This window comes from Scleropages formosus, chromosome 10 (assembly GCF_900964775.1).
Source record: "Scleropages formosus chromosome 10, fSclFor1.1, whole genome shotgun sequence".
NCBI classification, from domain to species: domain Eukaryota; kingdom Metazoa; phylum Chordata; class Actinopteri; order Osteoglossiformes; family Osteoglossidae; genus Scleropages; species Scleropages formosus.
The window spans coordinates 13,953,323-13,975,323 of record NC_041815.1 but is presented as its reverse complement, the minus strand read 5'-3'; the positions used below and the strand labels follow the sequence as shown (position 1 = coordinate 13,975,323).

Genomic DNA, 22,001 nt, shown 5'->3' with positions numbered 1-22,001 from the left:
TTCCTTTTAAAATACATTCTGGAGAAAACAGTGGTGCTGAGCCCAAGTTGTTTTAAATATTAAGTCAGGGGGCAAGAGGATTCAAGGTGCCATTTCAGGGAAACGCGCACACACACACACACACACACACACACACACACACACACACACACACCATCCGAAACACCTTGTCCCATGCAGGATCGCAGGGAGCCGGAGCCTAACCCGGCAACACAGGGCGTAAGGGACACACCCCGGAGGGGACGCCAGTCCATTGCAAGGCACCCCAAGCGGGACTCGAACCCCAGACCCACTAGAGAGCAGAACCCGGTCAAACCCACCGCGCCACTGCACCCCCCTCAGGGAAATGTATCCCACATTAAACCCAGAGCAGCAACAGGAACAGGCACCTTCGCCATTTTCCGATTCCTTCATACGGTTAGAAGAGAAAATTAAAATCTCGCATGACACTCGCTTAAATGTTAATGCACTTCGAACCAGTTCAGCTTTAGCTGATGTGTTGCTGTGGGATCTGGGTTCTACATCTGGCCTGGTGCATCAAGTGGTCTACTGGGAGGGAATGTTGGCATTTGACAGCGATGATGGGGACTGGAAAATACCAGAAAAAAACTGAAAACAAATGGAGAAAAAGTAGGCTGTAACAGGGGGAGGGAGCGAGGGGGGGGGGCAGGGAAATGTTATATGATAATTAAGGTCATTAAACTCTAAGAGTTGATTTCTTATTGAGCAAAAAAGGGGTGTTTATTCAGAAACTCCCAAGAGTTGGTCACCAGCTGCTGGGGGTGGGGGTGATCACTTGTGACTGTATATTGGTCTGTTGTTTGTGGCTGGGGAGGGGGTGGTCATGCAGGCGTTCATTATAGATGGAGCCCCGGCAGGTTTGTAAGCGGACAGGAAACCCCTTTCCCCTCACCTGAACCACAAGGCTCACTACCTAATTACCAACCTTCAGGTCCTTCAGTCTGCCAGAGGTATTTAGAGTAAAATACTGCATTCCTCACTGTAGGCCAGCTGTTGATTCTCCTCATAGCGGCACACAACACATCATAAGACACTTAATCATGATAGTATTAGCACTCATTTCCTACCCCCAGGCATTGTGAGTTGCTCTGCGTAATAATACTATATTCTAAATGAATAAAGGAAGATGTAGTAAAGAAAACAAACAAAAAAATTTAACACCAAAAAAGAAAGTGGACTTTCAGCAGAAAAAAAGAGGAGGAGGAGGAGACAAGGTGGGCATTTTACATTATTTATTTATCAGATGCTTTTCTCCAAAGTGACTCCCAATAAACTCTATGTATTGTTATGAGCCCACACGCCTTATTCACCGTGGTGACTTACACTGCTAGATACACTCCTTACAAGGGGTCACTCATCCATACATCAGTGGAACACACTCTCTCTGTCATTGTCACTCACACACTATGGCTGAACCTGAACAGCATGTCTTTGGACTGTGGGAGGAAACCAGAGCACCCAGAGGAAACCCCACGCAGACACGGGGAGAACATGCCAACTCCACACAGACTGAGCGGGGATCCAACCCACATCCTCTCACACCACACAGGTGCCGTGAGACAACAGCGCTATTCACCGCCCCACCGTGCCACCCCCCCCATTTTGCCACCATCAGCTCCCATGATGGAGCGAACTAATAGCGGAGTGGTTTCCATCACAGCTGTACACTGCCTGGGGGCAGACCGGCAGCTGTCACCCCTCGAGAGACAGGATGACCACCTGTGGAACATCACCACATTTAGCAACAGACTAACACCATCCAGGGTGGCCATTGAGGGCAATCTGTGCAACAGCCAAGAAATCACTGAGCCAAATGCTCCACTGTTTCAGATTTACTAAAAACTGTCATTACTACACAGTCACAGCTCCATTACAGCCAGTGGACCTTTGTCTTTACGGTGCTTTTGTGTGTGTGTGTGTGTGTGTGTGTGTGTGGGTGGCTGGGACTGGACATTACTTCAGCATTTCAACGGCCAGGTTAAGGCAAGCACACATGTCATGGGGAGCATGATGGTGCAGCAGTCGGTGCCTCACAAGTCCTGGGCTGTCGGTGGAGACCTCAGTTTGATTCTGGCTCTATCGGAGCTTACATGTTCTCCACATGTTTGCAAGGATTTCTGCCCACAGTCCAAAGACAAGCGATTCAGTTCGGCGACTTTAAAATGATTATCAGATATGAGCCCTGAGGGTTACATTACAGTTCCTCACACAGCTGGTGTTTTTCTCCAAAGTGACTGACAGTGATTTACCTATTTATACTGCTGGGTAGATCTACTGGTGCAATTTTTAGGGTAAGTACCTTGCTGAAGGGTCCTACACTGGAGGTGAGACTCAAACCTACAACCTTAGAGCCGCTGCCTTTGGAGCCAATCTGCTACGCTACCAGGTACACCGAAAATGACTCTCTTAAGCGGATGGGTAGATAAGGTACAGTAGTTCAGTGCATCAAATACTGCAAGTTGCTTTGGACAAAGGGGTCTGCTAAATATGAATTAATGAGTTTACTTCCTGAGGTTTGTCATGGCTCGAAAGCACTATATCAGTTAGTTAATTTGTTTTAGAAAGGGGTTTGTACACAGGGAAAGTGCAATATGGACATTTTAAACCCAAAGGATCCTAAACCAAGGAACAAGAAAACCCACAAAAAAATTAAGCTGTCCACCCAGGTCCTGTTCATGCTGAATACTGGTTTTCCAGCTGTTTTTAAACCATTTCATTACCGGGAAATATGCGGTCCTTGGTTTAAACAGGGTAATAATTAGTTCAGCTGAGATTTTCAGTACTCAGGTAAAATATAATCCTGCACACATGAAGGCCAATTCAGAACACCTCTTGAGACCCACCGGGCTAATGCTTCTAATGTGCGTCAATGCAAGTCGGAGTAAGGAACTGCGCGTTACCGTGCTTAGCGGATGCAGACTTCAGTCTGTGAGAACGTGGTGACTGATGAGCCACAGATGGCTGCCGTGATCAGGATGGCCAGGTGGCACAGCGAATAGTGCTGCCGTCTCATAGCACCTGGGCGGTGCGAGAGGATGTGGGGTCGATTCCTGCTCGGTCTGTGTGGAGTTTGCGTGTTGCCTGTGTGGATTTCCTCCGGATGCTCCGGTTTCCTCCCACAGTTGGTCAGGTAGATTGGTGATTCTAAGTCATCCATAGTGTATGAGTGACAGAAAGAGAGAGTGTGTTCCACTGACGTATGGATGAGTGACCCAGTGTAATCTAGCAGTGTAAGTCACCCTGGTGAATAAGGGGTGTGGGCTGATAACACTACATAGAGTTCATTGGACATCGCTTTGGAGTAAAGTGTCTGCTAAATGAAGTAACATGATGACTACCATCAAAAAAGGAGCCATGGACAGTGATTTTTATTGCCGTTTCTTTCAGTCACTCACAACTACTCTCTGGAAGGAATACGATGTCAGCGAACACCTAGTCGTATGCAAAAACCTTCCTGAGATAATGTCCATTTAATAAAGCAGATAACAATCCCCTCTGGGTTTAGCCCATATTGTGTCCAATTTAATTCGGCACACCTTCTTATCAGTTTCCTTTGGAAACGTTTTGAGACCTATTATTTTGTGTCCCAGACGGGGGGGAGGCTTTGATGAGCTAATCAAGAGTTTGTTTGTGAAGGTTTTTGGAATCTTCCCAAATTCTGGCACTTACAATAATGTTAACCACTGCCATGTAAAAATGCTATAATGCTCAATTCAACAGCAAAATGCTATGATCCTAATTTAACTTCTCTCGATTTGGCTAAACCCAGAAACTCAGCCTTCAGCTGTATGCTTGACATTCCTTCCCATAGCCTTTGCGCTATACAGTTCCCTTAACCTGGTCTCTATGGCAACCACCGGGTGCCACCATCCCCCCCTCCCCCCCATATCAAACAAGCACATGGAGACACAACAGAAGGACGTACTTTCATCAGGGTTGGGGGATGCGAGGATGGCGCTGTGTTTCCTCTTCACCTCCTCCACCTTCTCCGACAGGGTGTCGATAAACCCACGAATTTCCTCCACCTGTGCAGCAATGAAAACGGTGCATTGTGGGTAAAACACAGAGCATCCCCAGTTGTGCCCAATCCAGCTTCCTTTGTCTTTATGGGGCACAGTGAACGGGGAAATTTAGGTTGATCATCTGTCCTTAATTGATAGCCAACCTCTCCAGTACCTCCCCCACCACACACACCTCAGTGCCTATCTGGATTTTAATAAACCCGAGTCCTTAATTTTGACTCTGTTGAAATTCGAGCAGAGTTCAGCTCATGTATCTGAGTCACACTTGCGCACTACAGCACAGTTGACTTTGCCACAGAAGCACTTGACTTCAAATCAAGTGAATAGCAGTTGAACGGTAAATCCGGGTTGGACGGAGATGTGAGCCTCACTCATTAGGGCCCCCTGCGTTGATAAAGGCACGAAACAAAGCAGAGTTCGAAAAAGGGGGAACAGGATAAAAAGTGTTGGAAGCAGGGGGGAAAAAAATCATTCAATGTAGAAACAGATTTTTTTTGTTAGAAATCTATTAGGACTGCAACTGAGTATTTGTTACACTTTAGGACCTTTTCTTGAACGACCTGCAGTGTAAACCAGCATTTGCACTAGAAAACAAAAGTCAGGCTGAAACGCCACCACTACAGGGAAGCAGGCTCAAGCGAGCAGTACAAATGGACGCAGATGTGCCATTCAGTCACATACGGTGAAGATGCCTCATTCGTGGCATCCCACCCCTCCTCTCGGCCGCCCGCCCGTCAAAGCTGCCGATCACGATCTTCTGCTCCCTGTCCTAAATCGGCCGTTATCTTCTTCGCCGCCTTGAGATTTGATGTGCATTTTTAAAACGCTCATGACCGCCCTCTTCCCTTACTGGCGAGCGCATTAGAACTCCGGCTCCTTGGTTTCAGCACATGGCAGAGTGACAGCAAACAAACGTGCTTTCGTATTTTGCTTGGGTCACTTCTGTTGTACCTTAGAGAAGGCTCTTAAAGCACATTTCTTCAGTAAACGGTGAAAAGCACATCTCCCGCTCAGCACCGTGAAATCGAAGCCCTATGAGTCACCCATGCACATTAATATCAGTTAAGCAGTTTCTGGAACAAGCTCAGGTTGATGGAAGCAGTTCCTAATTAAAAATCAATACCGTTTCTGCGTGCAGGTCCGCATGTAGGTCCATCCGCACGTAGGGCCTCTGCGCAGGCTTACCTGCTTGTAGGTCCATTTACATACAGGTTCTCAACGTACAGGTCTGCACGCATGTATCCGTCTTTAAGCACGGGGTAGGTGTGTGTAGGTCCACGGGTCATGGGGAGGTCTAACCGTTTCCTCTCCAAGCTCGCAGTCCATCAGCCCTTCCTACCGGCAGCTATCCACCCCTTCGCAACGTCTTAATGCATCCTCTATCCACACATTTGCCTTTCATAGTAAAAACGTGGGCCCATACCTCATTGCACAGTGTGGAGATGTCCAACCTCAGTCAAGGGCGGGACTACAGGTGAAATGGAACTCTAAACTGATTGGTTTCAGTGGTCTTGGCTTTGACATTTCTTTCAGTCACCTGGAACTCCTGTCTGGAAGGGTCACGATTGAAACGCTATTTATCAGCAACTGCACCCCTGTATGCCGGTGCACGATGTGAAGTTCAGATGAGATGAGACAGATCCCCGCCGGATGCGACGCTGCGTGGCGCTCAAGCTGGAGATGAAAGGCGAGGGGTCGGTCAAGCCTCGGAAAGCATCTTTGAAGTTCACGCAGAACTAGCGTACGCCGTGGGTGAAATGGATCCGCCGTGGCCTCGTGGGAGCACGACCCTCCACCCGGCGCGGCTTCGCATTCTCCTCCGTCATCTATTGCTCTTTGTTCGCAGTGCTTCGACTCAAAGGATGTCTGTTTTGCGCCTTGTTCATGCCTTATTCGCAAGGCTCTTGCCCTCGGAGGCCGTGTCAAAAAACCAAAAGCGACAGGCACGCTACAGGTCCGAGACACACGGGGGAAGCTGCGTTTCGCAGTTTGCGTTCCAGGGTTTCTTCTTTTTGTTATGCTCAGCAGCACTTTCGAGGGGGCGGAAGAAACACAGAAGGGTGACCTCACACCTCAGCTGTATTTGAAATGCCACAGTTGTACTGCGGAAACTCGGAGGGCATTCGGGAGCATTGCTCCGTGGTTACAATGCTTTGCCATTGAGAGAAGGTGGGCCTTGCAGCAGTAACTGATATTGTCCAAAATGTGCCAGGAAGGCAACATCTGAGAGGTAGTTGTGTGTGTATATACATTTTTATAGAAGAGTGGAGTCTACAGCATAATGGGTAAGAAGGGGTAGGAACAGGGGTGGAATACCAAGAGTATGGTGAACCCAGACCTTCCCCACACACACTTCCGTCATTGCGCACTGGTAATGCCAAGCAAGAGAGAGGCAGGAATAGATTTTGGCATTCGCAGGCCTTGAGTGCTTTTCACTCCACAACGTGCAAAAAAAAAAAAAAAAAAAAAAAAGAGGTAAACGCCAACTGAATTCCCTTCACTTGCACGATGTGCTTTAATCTATTCTAATGCTAAATTACATGATTGATGGAGAAGCCGAAGAAAGAAACGTCCTTAGGAAATGCTTACAAATTCAGAAATCATCATTTTAACGCCAAGTAATTTTTAACTAATTTTTTCCTCTGCAAGTCCTCCGCTAAAATTTAGTTCCAGTAAGTTTACTTCGGCTCCATCTTCTTCCTTTTCCCCTTACTTTCAGTTTTTTTTTTTGTTAACCATTTCCCTCCGTCGTAGGCTTTCACGCAGTGGCCCATCCCCTTCCGTAGGACACCGAGATGCATGGCGTGACCTGCTGACGGAAGTCCACCGGGTTGAGTCACTGTCTCATTTCCCCCTTCCGTTACACTGCACTTTCTCCAATTCAGAATGACCTCAGTATGTCCAGACCATCTAATGAAAGTAGTTTTAAATCTAAACCGATGCATGGTTTCCACAAGCCTTTGGAATCCGTGTGGCCTCGGATGCAAATTTGTCTCTGGGAATGTCAGACAGCAACTCGGAATTGAATAGAGCTGGAGCGCAGGCCCATTAAAAAGGCATTAAGGGAAAACTCCCTTACAAAACATCTACACCCAGGGTACCGTTCCATTTAACAAAGTGCTCCATCTCAACGTGAGGCTATGTAGCTTTCAATAAGGGACATACTGCCTGCATGGGGCTGACAAGTTGAAGGGATTTTTAGGGAACCTGTAGTCTGTCATATAGTGGTCTATTAGAGGCCCAGCAGTTTGGGAGAAAACTTCAGCGCTTTCCCCTTACATTTAAGAGCTCCCTGTACTCATTATTTCTATGCGCTAATTTAGCCGAGGCTTTTCTCCAAAGCGGCTCGCAATGCCAGGTCTGTATGCTAAGCTGCTTGTAATGACTTTTGCTCACTTATACAGCTGGGAAATGAGGGCCAGGATCTTGCTGAGGGACACCGGAGAAGAAGCTGAGATTTGGACCTAGGTCCTTCAAGTGGAAGACGACACCTCTAATCTCTACGCTACCCGCTGTCTCTGGAAATACTTAGCGAACGTGTGTATGATTTTAAACAATTATTCAGACAACGTTTCCCAGTGGGAGATGAACCTGATCAAATTTCATCATTGGTACTTGCAAGCTTGGCAGCAATGGAATCCATCAGAAGTTCCAGACCGAACCGGTTATTCGCTTAGACCTAGGCAGCCCTCTTCTCCACGTTTGCTACATATTCATGTCCGCACAACCCTTTGTTGCTCCTTTAGTGGAAATTTCGTGACGGAAAGGAGCACAGCAGCACTTCATCTGCACACAGCAAGTCATCTGCACAAACTAACTGTTCTCCCAAGACAGATGAGCCTCGGCGTAGAGTAATAACCCCAGCCTCAATGAATCACGCCCGAGTGCACTCTATGACGGAGCGAACGCGCACGCACACACACACACGCAAAATATTTCCAGCTCATGCGGAGACAGAAGGCGCTAAGCCCGTCAGAAGGTTAGACGTTTCATAGGAAGCGATGAAGTATGACGGATTACGCTTTTCGTCAAGGTAATTTCAATCCATTAACAGCAAGTGTTTCATTAGCTTAACAGAGCGTAACCAAGGATTCCTTTATTACCCGCACTTTAATATCTTAAGCTTACAGCTCTTAGCCGTGGATTTTTTTAAATTCCAAAGCGATTTGAAAGAGGGAAGCTCACCCTCTTACTCGTGACAGCAATTAGCCACGTGCGAATCTTTGATCGCAGGCGCAATGCGCCGAGTAACAATGAGCGAGTTTGGCCCGCGGCATTTTGTGACCTTCCGTGACTCGAGAAACAAAGCGAAGCGAAAGAAAACGGCCGATCGGAGTATCTCACCTGCTCAAAGAATTCATCCATGAAGCGACGTTCCACACTGACGGCCACCTCGTCGTCCTCCTCGCTCTCCTTGCCCTGAAAACACAAAACGCGTCCCGTGTCAATGCGACGTCCGCCACGTTCGAGCACAAACTAGACTGTGCTCTTGTCAATCAGATACATTTCATTGACACCAACATACACAGCATTAAAAGCTGTGAATAGTCCACAAAAGTTCTCTTAGTTCTCTAGCCCTAAGATCACGTCCCTTTGATGATCACCATTTGAAGGCATATTCTTAAAACATTTGAAATTCACCGGTACGAATGTTTAACGAATTCTGAAATAAAGAGAAAAATATGGCAAATAATAGCATTTAAAAGAAATGATAATCCTCTGAAGGAGGCAGCTCATTTTATAGAAGCGACGTCGATGATGAGATTTAACCGAGTATCCGCAGTAAAAGCCCCAGCTCGAGACGCCTAATCAGCGCACTGACCTTGTTCCTGGGTTCCGACTGAACTCTGCACTGCATTTTCACAGGGAACCAGAGCCTAACCCGGCAACTCGGGGCGTGAGAGGGGACACACCCAGGACGGGACGCCAGTCCATCGCAAGGCACCCCAAGCGGGACTCGAACCCCAGACCCACCGGAGAGCAGGACCCGGTCCAACCCGCCGCGCCCCCCCCCACTTTAAACAACAGCACCGGCCAAATGCATAAATGGACATGTAAACACAAGGCCACGGCAAATCAGCACCCTGGAGGCCGTAGCTGAAACCAGGAATCGAGAGCCTTACACCTTCAGAACTACGGGCACCGGTGCGGCTCGTGGCCGGAGACGAGGAGGAACGTACCCAAACCGGCACCGTTCCGAGGGTTAGTGCTGCAGGGTCCAGAGAACACGAACGCGTCATCTTCGGGTAGCGTCAAGAAAAAGAGACGACACGCAGAAAGGATCGAGGACATCCGCACAGCCAGGCGACCTCAAAGTTCCTCGACAACAGTCACACGTGCGGCAACGGAGGCCGTCTTTAACGGCCTGTGCGGGAGCGTTTGCCCACCGGGCAACGGAGCCTGACGCTCCACGCGCCTCCCGTTGAGCTCTCTCCTTACGGGCTTTTCGCTGGTATGATTTGTAGTCAAGTACCCTTGTCCTAGCGATGGCACTCGGTCTCCAGAGAGCAGTCACAAACTTTGTGCCCTATTCCACATCAGTGAAGCCTGGCATGACCCATTACAGAAAGAACTTCTCAAAGAGAAAAGCAAGCACAAGAGACTCCTTTGAGCGTACTGACCTTTTAGTAAAGAAGAACAAATCTCATTAGAGCCTAAATTGGTGCACTTGTACTCAGGGCTTGCAAACGATCAGATATTATAATTTTCAATCCCCCGAGCAAATATGGTCCAAAGAAATGGAAACATTCCCCGCGTTGCAGGGAACCCCTATTCCGCGTGGCCCATGAATCTCCAAATCTCGAATCCGTCGTTTCGGTCGCTCGGCTCACGTCTACATACACAGACCGTGCGTAAAGGCCGAAAACCAGAGGCGCTCATCAGCCAGTTATGGAAGTAAAGGTTGGATGTCCAGTCGAAAAAAAAACACCTGTAGGATTTGGCGCAGAAACTTGAAGCGGCGCTCGCAAGGCGACGGACGCGCTGTGCAAAAGTGACTCAGAGAGGAGCACACGTTTACATTTATTCTTTTAGCGGACACTTTCTTCCGAAGCGACTTACAATTATTTACCCATTTATATAGATGGGGGATCCCGCTCTCTGGCAGGTCTGGGGTTCGAGTCCTGAGCGGGGTGCCTTGCGATGGACCGGCGTCCCATCCTGGGTGTGTACCCTCCCCCCTCCGACCTCACACCCTGTGTTGCTGGGTTAGGCTCTGGCTCACCACAACCCCGCTTGTTGTGTGTGTGTGTGTGTGTGTGTGTGTGTGTGTGTGTGTGTGTGTGTGTATAGATGGGTAATTTCACCAGAGCAATTTTAGGGTAAGTACCTTGCTCAAGGGTACTACAGGTGGTGGGATTCAAACCTGCAGCAGCTCTAATCACTACGCTATCAGCCGTCTCCTGTTATTACACTTGTTATCGCGCCTGGTGCGTGGGCTGCACCGGGGGCAGAGGTGCTGAATCCCAAAGAAGCCACTACTGAAACCGGTGTCAGGGCCCGCGGGAAAACAGGCACTTGCGTTCCCATCACACAGGGCAGCTCTGTTAAAATGGTTGCAGGACCAGTTGTCTTGGGAAAAAAAAAAACCTCGCCCGTGCACGATGTTCACGTCCGACACATCGCTTTCACCGTGAATAATTCATGTGGACCTCGGGCTTTTAGGCTCAAACAGAGAACAGGAACGCTCATGAAAGAGGAACGGAAATCTTATCATTACAGAGGTGGCAATAGTCAAAAAGCTCCAGGTGGTGACAAAGCGATGAGTTCGTTTTGCTCTGCGCGCAACTGACAAGTAAGCCTTTGGACTCTTAAACTCTGCCTTTTTGTTTCCAACTACATTTGCCAGTCAAAAAAAACTGCAAAGGGACATGCTGGAAAAAAAAAAAAAAAGAACCCAGAAGGATACACGTGTCATACGCCGTCACACGCGTGCGCGAACGTTCGTCATCCCAAAGACGAAGCAGAACATTTAAGCCGATGCATAAACTTTGAAGAGTGACAGAAGGAAAAGCAGCGAAGGCCGACCGTGTGGGTCGGGCAAACAAACACAAATGGCATGTGTGGAGCGCTGCTGAGCGTCTAATCCGCCTTGCCCACTAACTCACGGAGAAGCAGGCGTGGAGAGAACGGGGGTGCGGGCTTCCGGCGAAAACTCCGCCGCGCACATTCCGTCACGCCACGACCTACCGCCACCCATCCCTGTGCCGCGGACCTTCTCCTTTTTCTCTCCCTGTCCCATGCAACGCCTCACCCGGTCCGCGTGCAGCTCTGTACCCGCCCGGCAAAGCCCCGCGGACAAGGTCGGCGACCTACGATAGGAAAGAGCTCCGCCGCCAGCCGAGTCATTCCGTCAAAAGCCACATGTTAAAATGCACATTGTAGAACAAGTCCTTTGAAACTTATAACATTAAATCTGCGAAACAGCAAGGCTCTTTCTGGAGCGTCAGTCATACTCAGGGATGTGAAATGATATTAGATGAAAATCACTCAATCGGGTGCTGCCCAAGTACACGGGCTGATCATTTGCATTTATTCATTTAACTGATGCTTTTCTCCAAAGTCACTTACAATGGTAGTCTACCTACAATTATTTACCCCTTTGTACAGCAGAGTTTCTGTTTTTTTTTTTACTGGGGCAATTTAGGGTAAGTACCTTGCTCAAAGGGCCTACAGCCAGAGGTGGGAGATCAAACCTGCAACCTTTGGGGCCAAAGGGGTAGCTCTAACCACTACACTACCAGCTGTCCCCAAAGGTGTTGGTAAAAATTGTAAACGTCTTTCACACTTATTCATTTAATTGATCTCTCTCTCTATAGTGACTTACACTCTTAAGTTATTTACAATTATCTGCCCATTTACACAGCCTGGTAATTTTAGGTAAGAACATTACTTAAGGGTACTACAGCCAGGAATGAGATTCAAACCTATGACCTTTGCACCCAAAGGCAGCAGCTCCAGACATTAGCCTACCAACTGCATACTGATACCAAGGGCAGATTTACTATAGAGCTTCAGAACAGAACAGGTTACCAAACCTAGATGGCTTCAGAAATCTGGAAACCCCACAAAGCTCCGATATGCATGTAAAGTTGGTGTAATATACACCTCCAATTTATCCCGCGAGAGGATGCGCGTAGAGGTCGGGAGGAGACGTCACCGTGACACCCACATTGCCAGCACACGGAGAACTGCAAGACACCTCTAATTATAATTTACGAGTTGGTTCACTAATGATAGAGAACTCAATAGCCAATTAACGGTTATACATCTGCCAACACTCAAAGGGGGACTGTGCACAAATGGCCTAATTAGCCGTGTTTTCCCATAGTTTTGCCTATAAATATGACACCACTTTTAAAAACGGTGGAGCAGAACAATGCCTTGCGTAAATGAGGATGCGCGCATTTTTTTCCTCGGGTCCGACTCAGCCCAAAAGCAAAGGTTCAATAAAACGAGGAGCTTCTGCTTCAGTTCCTACTGGGTTTCTTGAGGAACAGGTTCCTCTTGCACTTGAGTTACACCAGATACACAAACATCATTAGAGAGGCTGCACAACAATACGCACCCGTTTGAAAGAGGTTTCAAGAAACTGACAAAACGTTTCATCTGCCTCTATACGGTAGTTGCTCCTCCTTACAATCAAAGACAGCAGAGCCTGAAGGTTTCGATAAGATGAGAAATGGAACTGCTGCTGGTGTACAACCTGATTGCCTCCTTCCTGCAAAAATCACATGATTGTCAGGGATGGTAAAGGTAGCGAACTGTAAAAAATAAAAACAAACTTGACTGACCTAATTCATCAACACAGACATCATCTGAAACCGCTGGTTCCATACGGGGTTACGGAGCCTAACCCAGCAACACAGGGCGTAAGGCTGGAGGGGCCGCACCCAGGATGGGATGCCAGTCCATCACAAGGCAGCCCAAGCGGGACTCGAACCCCAGACCCACCAGAGAGCAGACTCTGGCCAAACCCGCTACACCACCATGTCCCCCTTAAGTCATCAAATGATGATCAGCTGCCTGGAGGAGAAAATTATTTTTCCATCACATTACAATACAGTACATATACTGCTTCGGTACAATTTGAAACTCATCATTAATGTCCTCCTGTCAGTCCAGAGCTATGTAAACCAAAGTAATTTATCAAAATATACCTACCAGGCCAAGATAGCCGCCATCATATTTCTAATTGGCCCTCTGTCAATAAAAACTGCCTTCATTTGTGCTGAAAAACGTCCTTTTTTTTTTGTATTATTTTCCTTGTCAAACGAATGAAGGCAAGAAACACAAATCACCTACCAACGGGTAATTTTTGCTATTTCTTCCTAAATGGGGGAAAACAGCATAAATAAAACATACCAAGAGACACACAATAACTATTTCCCAAAGAAACTGGCTGAGTTACTTCCTTGTTCTATTTGCTTTACCGATTTTTAGACGATTTTACGCGTCAAAAATCTCAGCAGCGGGTGGTGTAGTGGTTACAACACTGGTCGTGTAATCCGAAGGTGTCTGTAGTGTCCCATGAATCCTCCTCCTGCTGCCGTGCTCTGCGCTATATGGTTCTTACCCTGAACGCATACGGTAAGAACACGTTGGGTAAATCATTGCAAAGTGGGTCATGTAACACCGTATGTCATTTTGTAAAGTAAAGGTTAATAATTATCTTGAACCAGAAGCAGTGAAATCTGCCTGACAGGTGCAATATGAGTTCTGGAAGAAAATATATACTTTAAATGACTAGAAAAGATAAGCTCGCAGCATATTATCTGGAAACGCAATTACAGGGAGGGACAAAAAAAAAAAAAAAACACCCCACATACAACCAAAAGTTTAGCCTTTGGGAGCATTTCTATATGTTATTATTCCCTTGCAATGCATATTCTTCATGTTTCGGTAGAATTATACCAGTAAAAATAGATGTAGGCATTTTCTTTGGGAGAATGTGATCTGTTGATTTTTTTTTTTTTTTTTTTTTTTTTAATTCAACCTTAAACTGCTGCAGTAATGCTTTTAGAAGCACTGAATGTCAACTCACATGGGGTTCTGATGACTCGCCACAACAAGCAAAAGCAACTGTGTTCTTCAGTCGGTATAAGTCAGAATTATAAACTTACTACTATTACTGAGACTTAGAAACAAAAAAGTGTCAGCAATAGTCAAGAGACTGTCACGTCCACACCCACAACTCAAATCAACAGCACCTGACTAACTCCCTACCCTTTAAAAGACACTCCACGGCTCCCATACCTTTGCGGAAACTCGTCAGAGACAACCGCCCTTCCTTGGGACTCCTCGCTCATCTCCAATTCTCAGTTCGCATCCTCCGGTTTATGACTCTTCGCTTCATTTCCCGACCGCGTCCACGGATCCTCGTTCCTGTCCTGCTCGTCGCTGGACCGACCCTTCGTTAAGTCCCCCGACCTCGCTCGTGGATCTTCGCCCTGACCCTGACCGCCAGTCGACCGACCCTTCGTCTGTCCCCGACACAGAGAACTTGCCTCATCCCTCGACTCCGGACGAACGACGCCGCGCTTGGGTCCGGCTGTCCCGGCTCCCTATGTTTCGCGTGACACAGACTTGCTGCATACTGTCCGAGGAAGACAGTGAAAAGACCGAATTGCAACACACTCCTGTTGAAGTGTCACTATACACTAAGAAGAAGAAAAAAAAAAGCAACACGCTAGAGAAAAGATTGGTGTGGAGAGACAGATGAGCAGAATACTAGGGGGGAGAAAAAAAAAAAAAAAAAAAACCCTACTGAAAAATTCACACAAATATTCAAAGAAAAGGCATATTAACGAAAAGGGATAACTATTGATCTGATAGTGCCAAAGTCTTTCTGAGTGAAAAAATGTGCAACCGGCCTCGGTTGCAAGTAAATACATAAAAATTACGCAGGAAAATAAATCAAAATGACACGTTTGACAAGCCTGTTTAAAAATTAATTCCATTATGCTGCAAGTCCAATGGCATGGAGAACAAAGTAAGCGATTGACAGATTGTCCTTTAATACAATCAAGGTGCAAAACGGGCAAATGTCTCGCATAATCGTTTTGGCTAAGAATAGAACTGGCAAAGCATTTGGCAAGCGCTGAACTTTTCCTCGAGTCTCAGGGACTACTAAGCAAGTACTTAATTGACATCACGAAGGCACCGTAAAGCATCGCGACGAAACCATCAAGGTTGAGACCGAAAGACGACTCTGGGAGGAAATGCAGCTTCGGGTACGACCCCCCATCTCCGAAACCCAAGTTTGCTCCTTTATACAGGCTGTCCACGTACTCCCACGTTCACTAACGCCCAGAGCACAATGTGTTCTTTACTCTCCCTGACTGCACATTACAAGCTATGTTCGCTGCGACCATATGCCCCGCGCTCCGCGTTCCTCGCGATGCCAGGTTCTGCACTCTGCCTTTGTTTTGTTACTCGGTGTGCCGTCACCTTCCCTGCCTCAGGTGTTAATCACGGTGACCGAACAATTTAACGGGAGCCTATTGACGGGTTGCCGCGAAGCGCTGAAGGCTGCGGCGGCCGGGAAGTCGGGTCCTCATCTTCCGCGCCAAGCTTCAGCACGCAAAAGAGGAGAGGAAAAAGTAAAGGTAGGAGCCGAGGACGCGAGACATCGACGGGAGGATAACGTATCGCCACCGTGCGTACCGAGACGAGAAAAGGGACGTACTCTCTTTTTCACTTCTACGGTTTTATATACCGGGACACCAACTCATCCGATCGTCACAGAGTCCCAACAGTACAAAGTTTTTCATAGCATCAAAACGTCAATTTGCGTTACAAGAGTTTTACTTTATGAGGAATTGCATTTCATACCCCAGCTTGGAGTTACAGGGCATTTCTTCACATTTCCAGAAAACGAATTTTGATTTTTCATGTCTCCCTACAGCTAAGCAGCATGAGACCAAAACCACAATGCAGCCTTCTTTTGCATTTATACTTTGGCACATGCTGTGTTAACTTCTCGACTGCCAGGACCCTTTCTTAGCTGGATTCACCCGTTATAATCCCGGTAATCACGGTCCCTGACTGGTACCTGTGACGTCTGGACTATCCAAACAATGTCAACTTGTCTGGTGAGCGTGAATTCATTTGCATTTTTTAAATTAATTCTTTTGTCTATACTGTTCTGTTTTTTGCATGAAAGGTTGAATTTATACATAATAATGTCCATTAATACAATAATGCTAATAATTAACATAATTCAACTCAAGTGGTTAGAGCTGCTGCCTTTGGACCCAAAGGCTGGAGGTTCAAATCCCACCTCCAGCTGTAGTGCCCTTGGGCAAGGTACTTACCCTAAATCGCTCCAGTAAAATTACCCTGGTGTATAAATGGGTAAATAACTGTAGATAGCTTAACAGTGTAAGATGCTTTGGAGAAAAGTGTCAACTAAATTAATAAATCTAAACTCCATTCTGTTCATCTTTCAACCTCATTGTGCTCAAACTTTCTGCGGAATTTCACATTTGAGACTGTCAACGACCAGATCCTGTGGTCCTGCGATTCCTCTCTTTGAAATGTTGGAATCAGAGGAACAGCACTGATATGGTTTTCAGCCTTAGCCATCAAGTAGATCTTCCCAGGTGGTCTGATGCAGCTCCCTCTTTTCCCCTCATTCTCTCCGAGCTGCTGTGTTGGACCACAAACTCTTCTTCCCTTGGCTCTGCCATTGCCTCTCCCAGCTTCTCCTGTCACTGCAACACTGAAGATAAGCAGCTCCTCTCCTCTTTTCCCCCTGCTGCTACAGACCTATCCTTATGTATCACAGCTTGCCTCTTGAGCATCTTACGTTACAGGTGGGGACAAAAATGATGACCCTTACACTAGCATGAAGAAAGCCTTAATCAGACAATTTGTCAAGCACCTGTCAGTACTTATACACAATACCTCTAATGTCACTATGTCTAAGCGCTTTGTAGAGTGAAAGACATAAGCAGTGATTTTGCGACCCTCACTGGATGAATAAACCCCGTTATGTGTGAAACTGGGGTGTCTCAGATGGGGACAAGCAGTTGTTGACATTGGCTGGTTGGCTGCATGCACCACATTTCGCAATAAATTTAACACTCTCCCATTGAAAAAGTGAGTCGAAATTAAATATGGACTCAAGTTCTATCACTTACATACAACCACTCAAAACTTTGAAACTGACAGCCATACTTATATATATATAAAATCAACTTGAGGTTCACTGAACGTGCTCCATGGGTTTTGCTTTCTCAAATAACAAGACAGGAATTTTTTAAATACCTACAAGCTGGACCTTAAAAACCACACATGCAGTTCACTTTGATGTACCCAGCTCAACATTTCTAGCTGTGGAACTCGGATCGAGGAGGCAACGCTTCCGGGACTCCGTTCGGCCAATAAGCCCAAAGGCCATCATCCTTCTGTTGAGCGTCCCCCTGCCTGATCCACTCCGCAGCAGTACCTCAGCTGGGTGCAGATGGGATGCGGGATAAAGGAGGAATGAAAGGTGAAGGGACATGAAAACAGGAGGGGAAGAAAATTAATGAAAAGGAAAGGGACGCTTCCTTTTAGAAATAGCCTCACTATCCACAGAACCATCAGCGGCGATGATGAAACCTGCACCAAAAATAATGACTGACTTGTTGCAGAGCCCTGCTCTCCTTGTGTGCTGGTTCTCCATCACATTCTGTTTCACTGCTGGCAGCGCCTCATGTGCATCTGTTGCCTTTGTCACCGAACCACAAGGTACCGAGATGCGGCATGAACCCAAAAACACACATTAATTACCTGTAACCTGCAAATGACACCAAGACTACATCCCGAGTCCTTTCTTTCTCCGAAATTAACTGCTTGTCCTGAAAGCACACCCCACCTTACACACTGCGACGGCTTACTGCAGGACGGTGGGACACGGCATCAGTCAGGCGCCCAAGCCCAGGATTGTTAGGGCGTAGGTCGCGTCCCTTTTGAGCATTCGAACCGTTAACCTTTAAAAAATCAGAACCGGCTCTCGTTTTCTTCCAGGTCTTGTCCGATGGCCGGAGGCCTTGTTTTGCTGACACAGCCGTGGGATTCACAGACTCCGGTCTCCATCTGCTCCCGTTCTCCGCAAGAGCTACGCATTTTCAGTGTCCGACTGGCCTCCAGCGAGAGCCGACTTACGGTTAATGTGTGCACACGCATGTTTGTAGGGAGTTGGGGGGGGGGCACTAATGGGTCCATTGAAACAGTCAATACATTCTAGACCATTAAATGAACAGTAACAATAAGAGAAATAATATAGTTTGTTATGTTCAAATCAATATGTGGCATTTTCCACTGCATTAACTATTTTGGGAAAACTTTCAGACTTCCTAAGAATGAATTAGAGCAAAAACACTGACACTCGTGATGCGGTCAGAGAGGTTTGCGAGCGTCATCCGCATTATGCGGAAGAGCTGCATTATTATTAAGCCATAAATTAGTCTACCAGTTACTTTAACTCTAAACTTCGACATGTATTTATTGTGAATCCTGTTCACTGCCCACTTGTATGGCTCTTTTAACGAACAAAATTCACTCTATCGCCCAGCTGTATTGGCCAAGGGTACAGGACAGCTTTCTCTGCTCCAGAGCTCGGCCTACAGCCGTTCACACGAAGCCCTCCGAACAGCGAAGCGCCCGTCTGTCATGATCGGATCCCATTTCGCTACCGATCACAGGGAATGAGATGCTTCCAGAACGGAGCCATTTCACCTGCAAGAAGACACACGATGCAAGGCTGCGTTTACACTGGCATCCTTCTTTTTTCTGCTAAACATCAAACACCTTTAAGAGATCTCATCATTTTAAACACCACACTGAAACCTCCACCAGTCATTATAGGCCATTTATTAAATCACCCTTTACACTCACTTATTTATTTAGTAGACATTTTTCTCCAAAGCAACTTACAATGAGCTCTAAGTAGTGTTATGAGTCCACACACCTTATTCACCGTGGTGACTTACACTGCTAGATACACTTCTTACACTGGGTCATTCACACTCTCTCTGTGTCACTCACGCACTATGGGGGAACCTGAACATGTCTTTGGAGTGTGGGAGGAAACCAGAGCACCCAGAGGAAACCCATGCAGAAGATGAAACTCCACACAACCCGAGCGGGGATCGAACCCATGTCCTCTCGCACCACCCAGGCACTGTGAGACAGCAGCGCTACTCGCTGTGCCACTGTTCTATTAAGCTATAAGTGAAAACATGCAGAATTTGGGGAAAAAACTGAGGAAACCTTGTGAAACAGCCCCAGCAGGTAGGAGCAGGACCACCAGCACCACATCTGACATGGTGGTAATAATTCACCATCTTGGTGCCCTTCTCTCATTTTGGACCGTGACAAACGTTTTGTTTCACCACCAAAAATAGTCACCCAGAGCCGTGAGAATCCACGGGGGGGGACCGTGACTCCCGAGGTGAGCATCACCTGTTGGAGCCTGAGACGGGCAATAATAAGCGCTGAAGCTGTGAGGGATTTTCCTCCGTGTGTGTGTGTGTGTGTGTGTGTGCGTGTGCGCGCGCGCTCCTCCGGCGTCGGGTCCGACATACGCCCCCCCCACCCCCACCCCCACCCCCCGGGGCCGGTGTGGCAGCAACGGGTTTCCCTTCGGGAATGAGCTTCAGGCGGCAGCACCGTGGTGCGAGACTGGGCTTCGGAACGAAAGCAGGAATTTGCTTCTGTGGGGAACCGCCGTCGCGGGAAACGAGCCCGAAAAGAAAGAGAGGCGTCACCGCTACCGGAGAGCGCGAGCCGAGCGCGAGCGCGAGAGTCCGCGTGCTCTTCCCGGGAAAGAAAGAAGGCAGCAGAGGCCAGAGCAGTAAGGACGCGCTCCGAAATGACACACATGTAGATTCAATTTGTCGCAACTACAGGGATTCCTTGGGTTCAGTCACTGAAGGTGTTACACTATATTTATTTAGCCGCTAATCCCCTACCTGAATAATAAATAATGCAAGTGGCATTTCTGAGAAAAGGGATCATTCAGAGAAAGAAAGGAAGTGACAAGAAGACAAGACGCAACAGAGTGACATTCATTAAATATATATTCGGAATCCTGACCGCAGGACCGGAGGACCGACAGACCACCGCTTGCTTCAGTCCCCCCTAGCCTAGGCTTCAAACTTGACTAAATAATGCGCTAGAGAGAGAAAAGAAAAGAAAAGAAAAAAAAAAAAGAAGCGCTTCGTCCTCTCTTACCATCCTCAGCTCCTGAGTTCGGTCCTTCATGGTGCCTGTGCGCCTTGTCTTCTCTCTGTCCCGCTCCCTGTCCCCTCTGACTGAGGAAAGAAGCGTCCCGCGTCTCCGCTCGCCTTTCGCCGTTTGTTTCCTGCTCTTTTTCAAAGAGCGGCGGCGGGGAGCGGGAGCGCGCAGGGGGGTGTAGCGACAGCGTGGACGCGCATCGTTCAGCTCCAGTGGGAAAAAAACGGTGTTTTTTTAAGATGTCATCGCTGGGGGGGGGGTCAGATAAGGTATGGCGAGGTTTACAGTAATTAAAACGACGACCAAATGCTACATGGCTATTTTTAGCATTAAATAAAAACATCTTACAACAATGCAATTTTACGTGGTTACTCCGTGGAATGAGTGCTTGCCAAGGCTGACTGATGTCGAAAATCAATACCATCGATCTGTCTTTACAACTCGGAGTGATTGCCTGTCAGCGGAACAGGTTGTCGAGATAACGCCCCGCTGCGCGTGGGCACTAAAACTGTACAATGGCGCCCTCTGTCGGCCGCTACCGGTCGGTACAGGCGAATGGATGCTGAGGAACAGCAGGCAGGTTCTGTTTTACTGTTAGCTCACACTTGTCTATTGTAACCAAGTGTTATACTATCAGCTTTACAATATTCTACCCACTTATAGAGTAGGATGTTCTTACTAATCAAGAGTACTGCAGCAGGAGTGGGATTTAGGCAACAACTTTAAAATTGCAAGACGACAGCCCTAGGCAAGACACCACCGATTCGTGAAAATGCTAAATGAGGTGCCTCATCTGTGTTCTTCATCCATATAATTTGCATAACTTCTTTGACCTGAGTAGGGTTGTGATGAGGGAGCCTCTCCCGGGTGCAAGGATGAGGGGGTGCACCCCGGATGGGATGCCAGTCCATCACAGAGTATCCACAGACACACATACACAGTCACTCAACCATTCACATTCTAAGGGAAACAGTCACGAGTTCCCTTGAACTGCGTGTCTTGGGGCTGCAGGAGGAAGCACACACAAACACGGGGAGAACATGCAAACTCCACCAGACTGACCATGAATCGAACCTATGTTCTCACACCACTTAGGCACTGTGAGGCAGCAATGCTACTCGCGGAAATAAATTGTCTAATGCAAAACTTAAGGTGTGTTGGATACCTGATGTTGCAATACATTGTACTACTACTTATTATATAAATATATCTGTATAACAGGGGGTGCGGTGGTGCAGTGGGTTGGACCACAGTCCTGCTCTCCGGTGGGTCTGGGGTTCGAGTCCCGCTTGGGGTGCCTTGTGATGGACTGGCGTCCTGTCCTGGGTGTGTCCCCTCCCCCTCCGGCCTTACGCCCTGTGTTGCCGGGTAGGCTCCGGTTCCCCCGCGACCCTGTATGGGACAAGCGGTTCTGAAAATGTGTGTGTGTGTGTGTGTATCTGTATAACACGTGTCTGATATATACAGACAAATGTCAAAAAATATTCCCACCTTTTTTAATTTTTGAAATTCTTTAATTTTCTTCCAGTACAGAAATTTCAAACCTCTTCACAATAGTGGCCTAACACACTGAAACATACAAATTACAAATGTAAATCTACAAACATCACTAAATTATTAAGGAATTTGTGGCAATTACATAGTAATTATTAAAAGTTTTTTTTTTTACTCAGATTGCCGTATAGAGTCAATATAGATTTGTAAGTCAAGACGCTGATACTGGATTCTGATGAT

General features: G+C 47.3%; 1 protein-coding gene across 5 annotated transcripts in view; it reads right to left on the bottom strand.

Moving 5' to 3' along the window:
• LOC108922457 (syntaxin-1A-like) overlaps window positions 1–20,720 on the bottom strand; it is a 62,313-nt gene extending 41,593 nt beyond the window's left edge. For 2 of the 5 annotated variants that reach the window (XR_001965136.2, XM_018732591.2), the window contains exons 1-3: window positions 20,265–20,719; window positions 8,388–8,462; window positions 3,947–4,046 (exon numbers count right to left, since the gene is read on the bottom strand). Coding sequence is in view for 4 of the 5 variants with exons in the window: in XM_018732591.2 (XP_018588107.2) it covers window positions 3,947–4,046; window positions 8,388–8,462; window positions 20,265–20,294 (205 nt within the window). In the remaining variant the exon portion in view is untranslated. Of the gene's footprint in view, window positions 1–3,946; window positions 4,047–8,387; window positions 8,463–20,264 lie in introns of all 5 variants that reach the window. The other 3 variants (XM_018732590.2, XM_018732593.2, XM_029255707.1) reach the window with 3 other exon arrangements.
• Window positions 20,721–22,001: the final 1,281 nt, after the last annotated feature.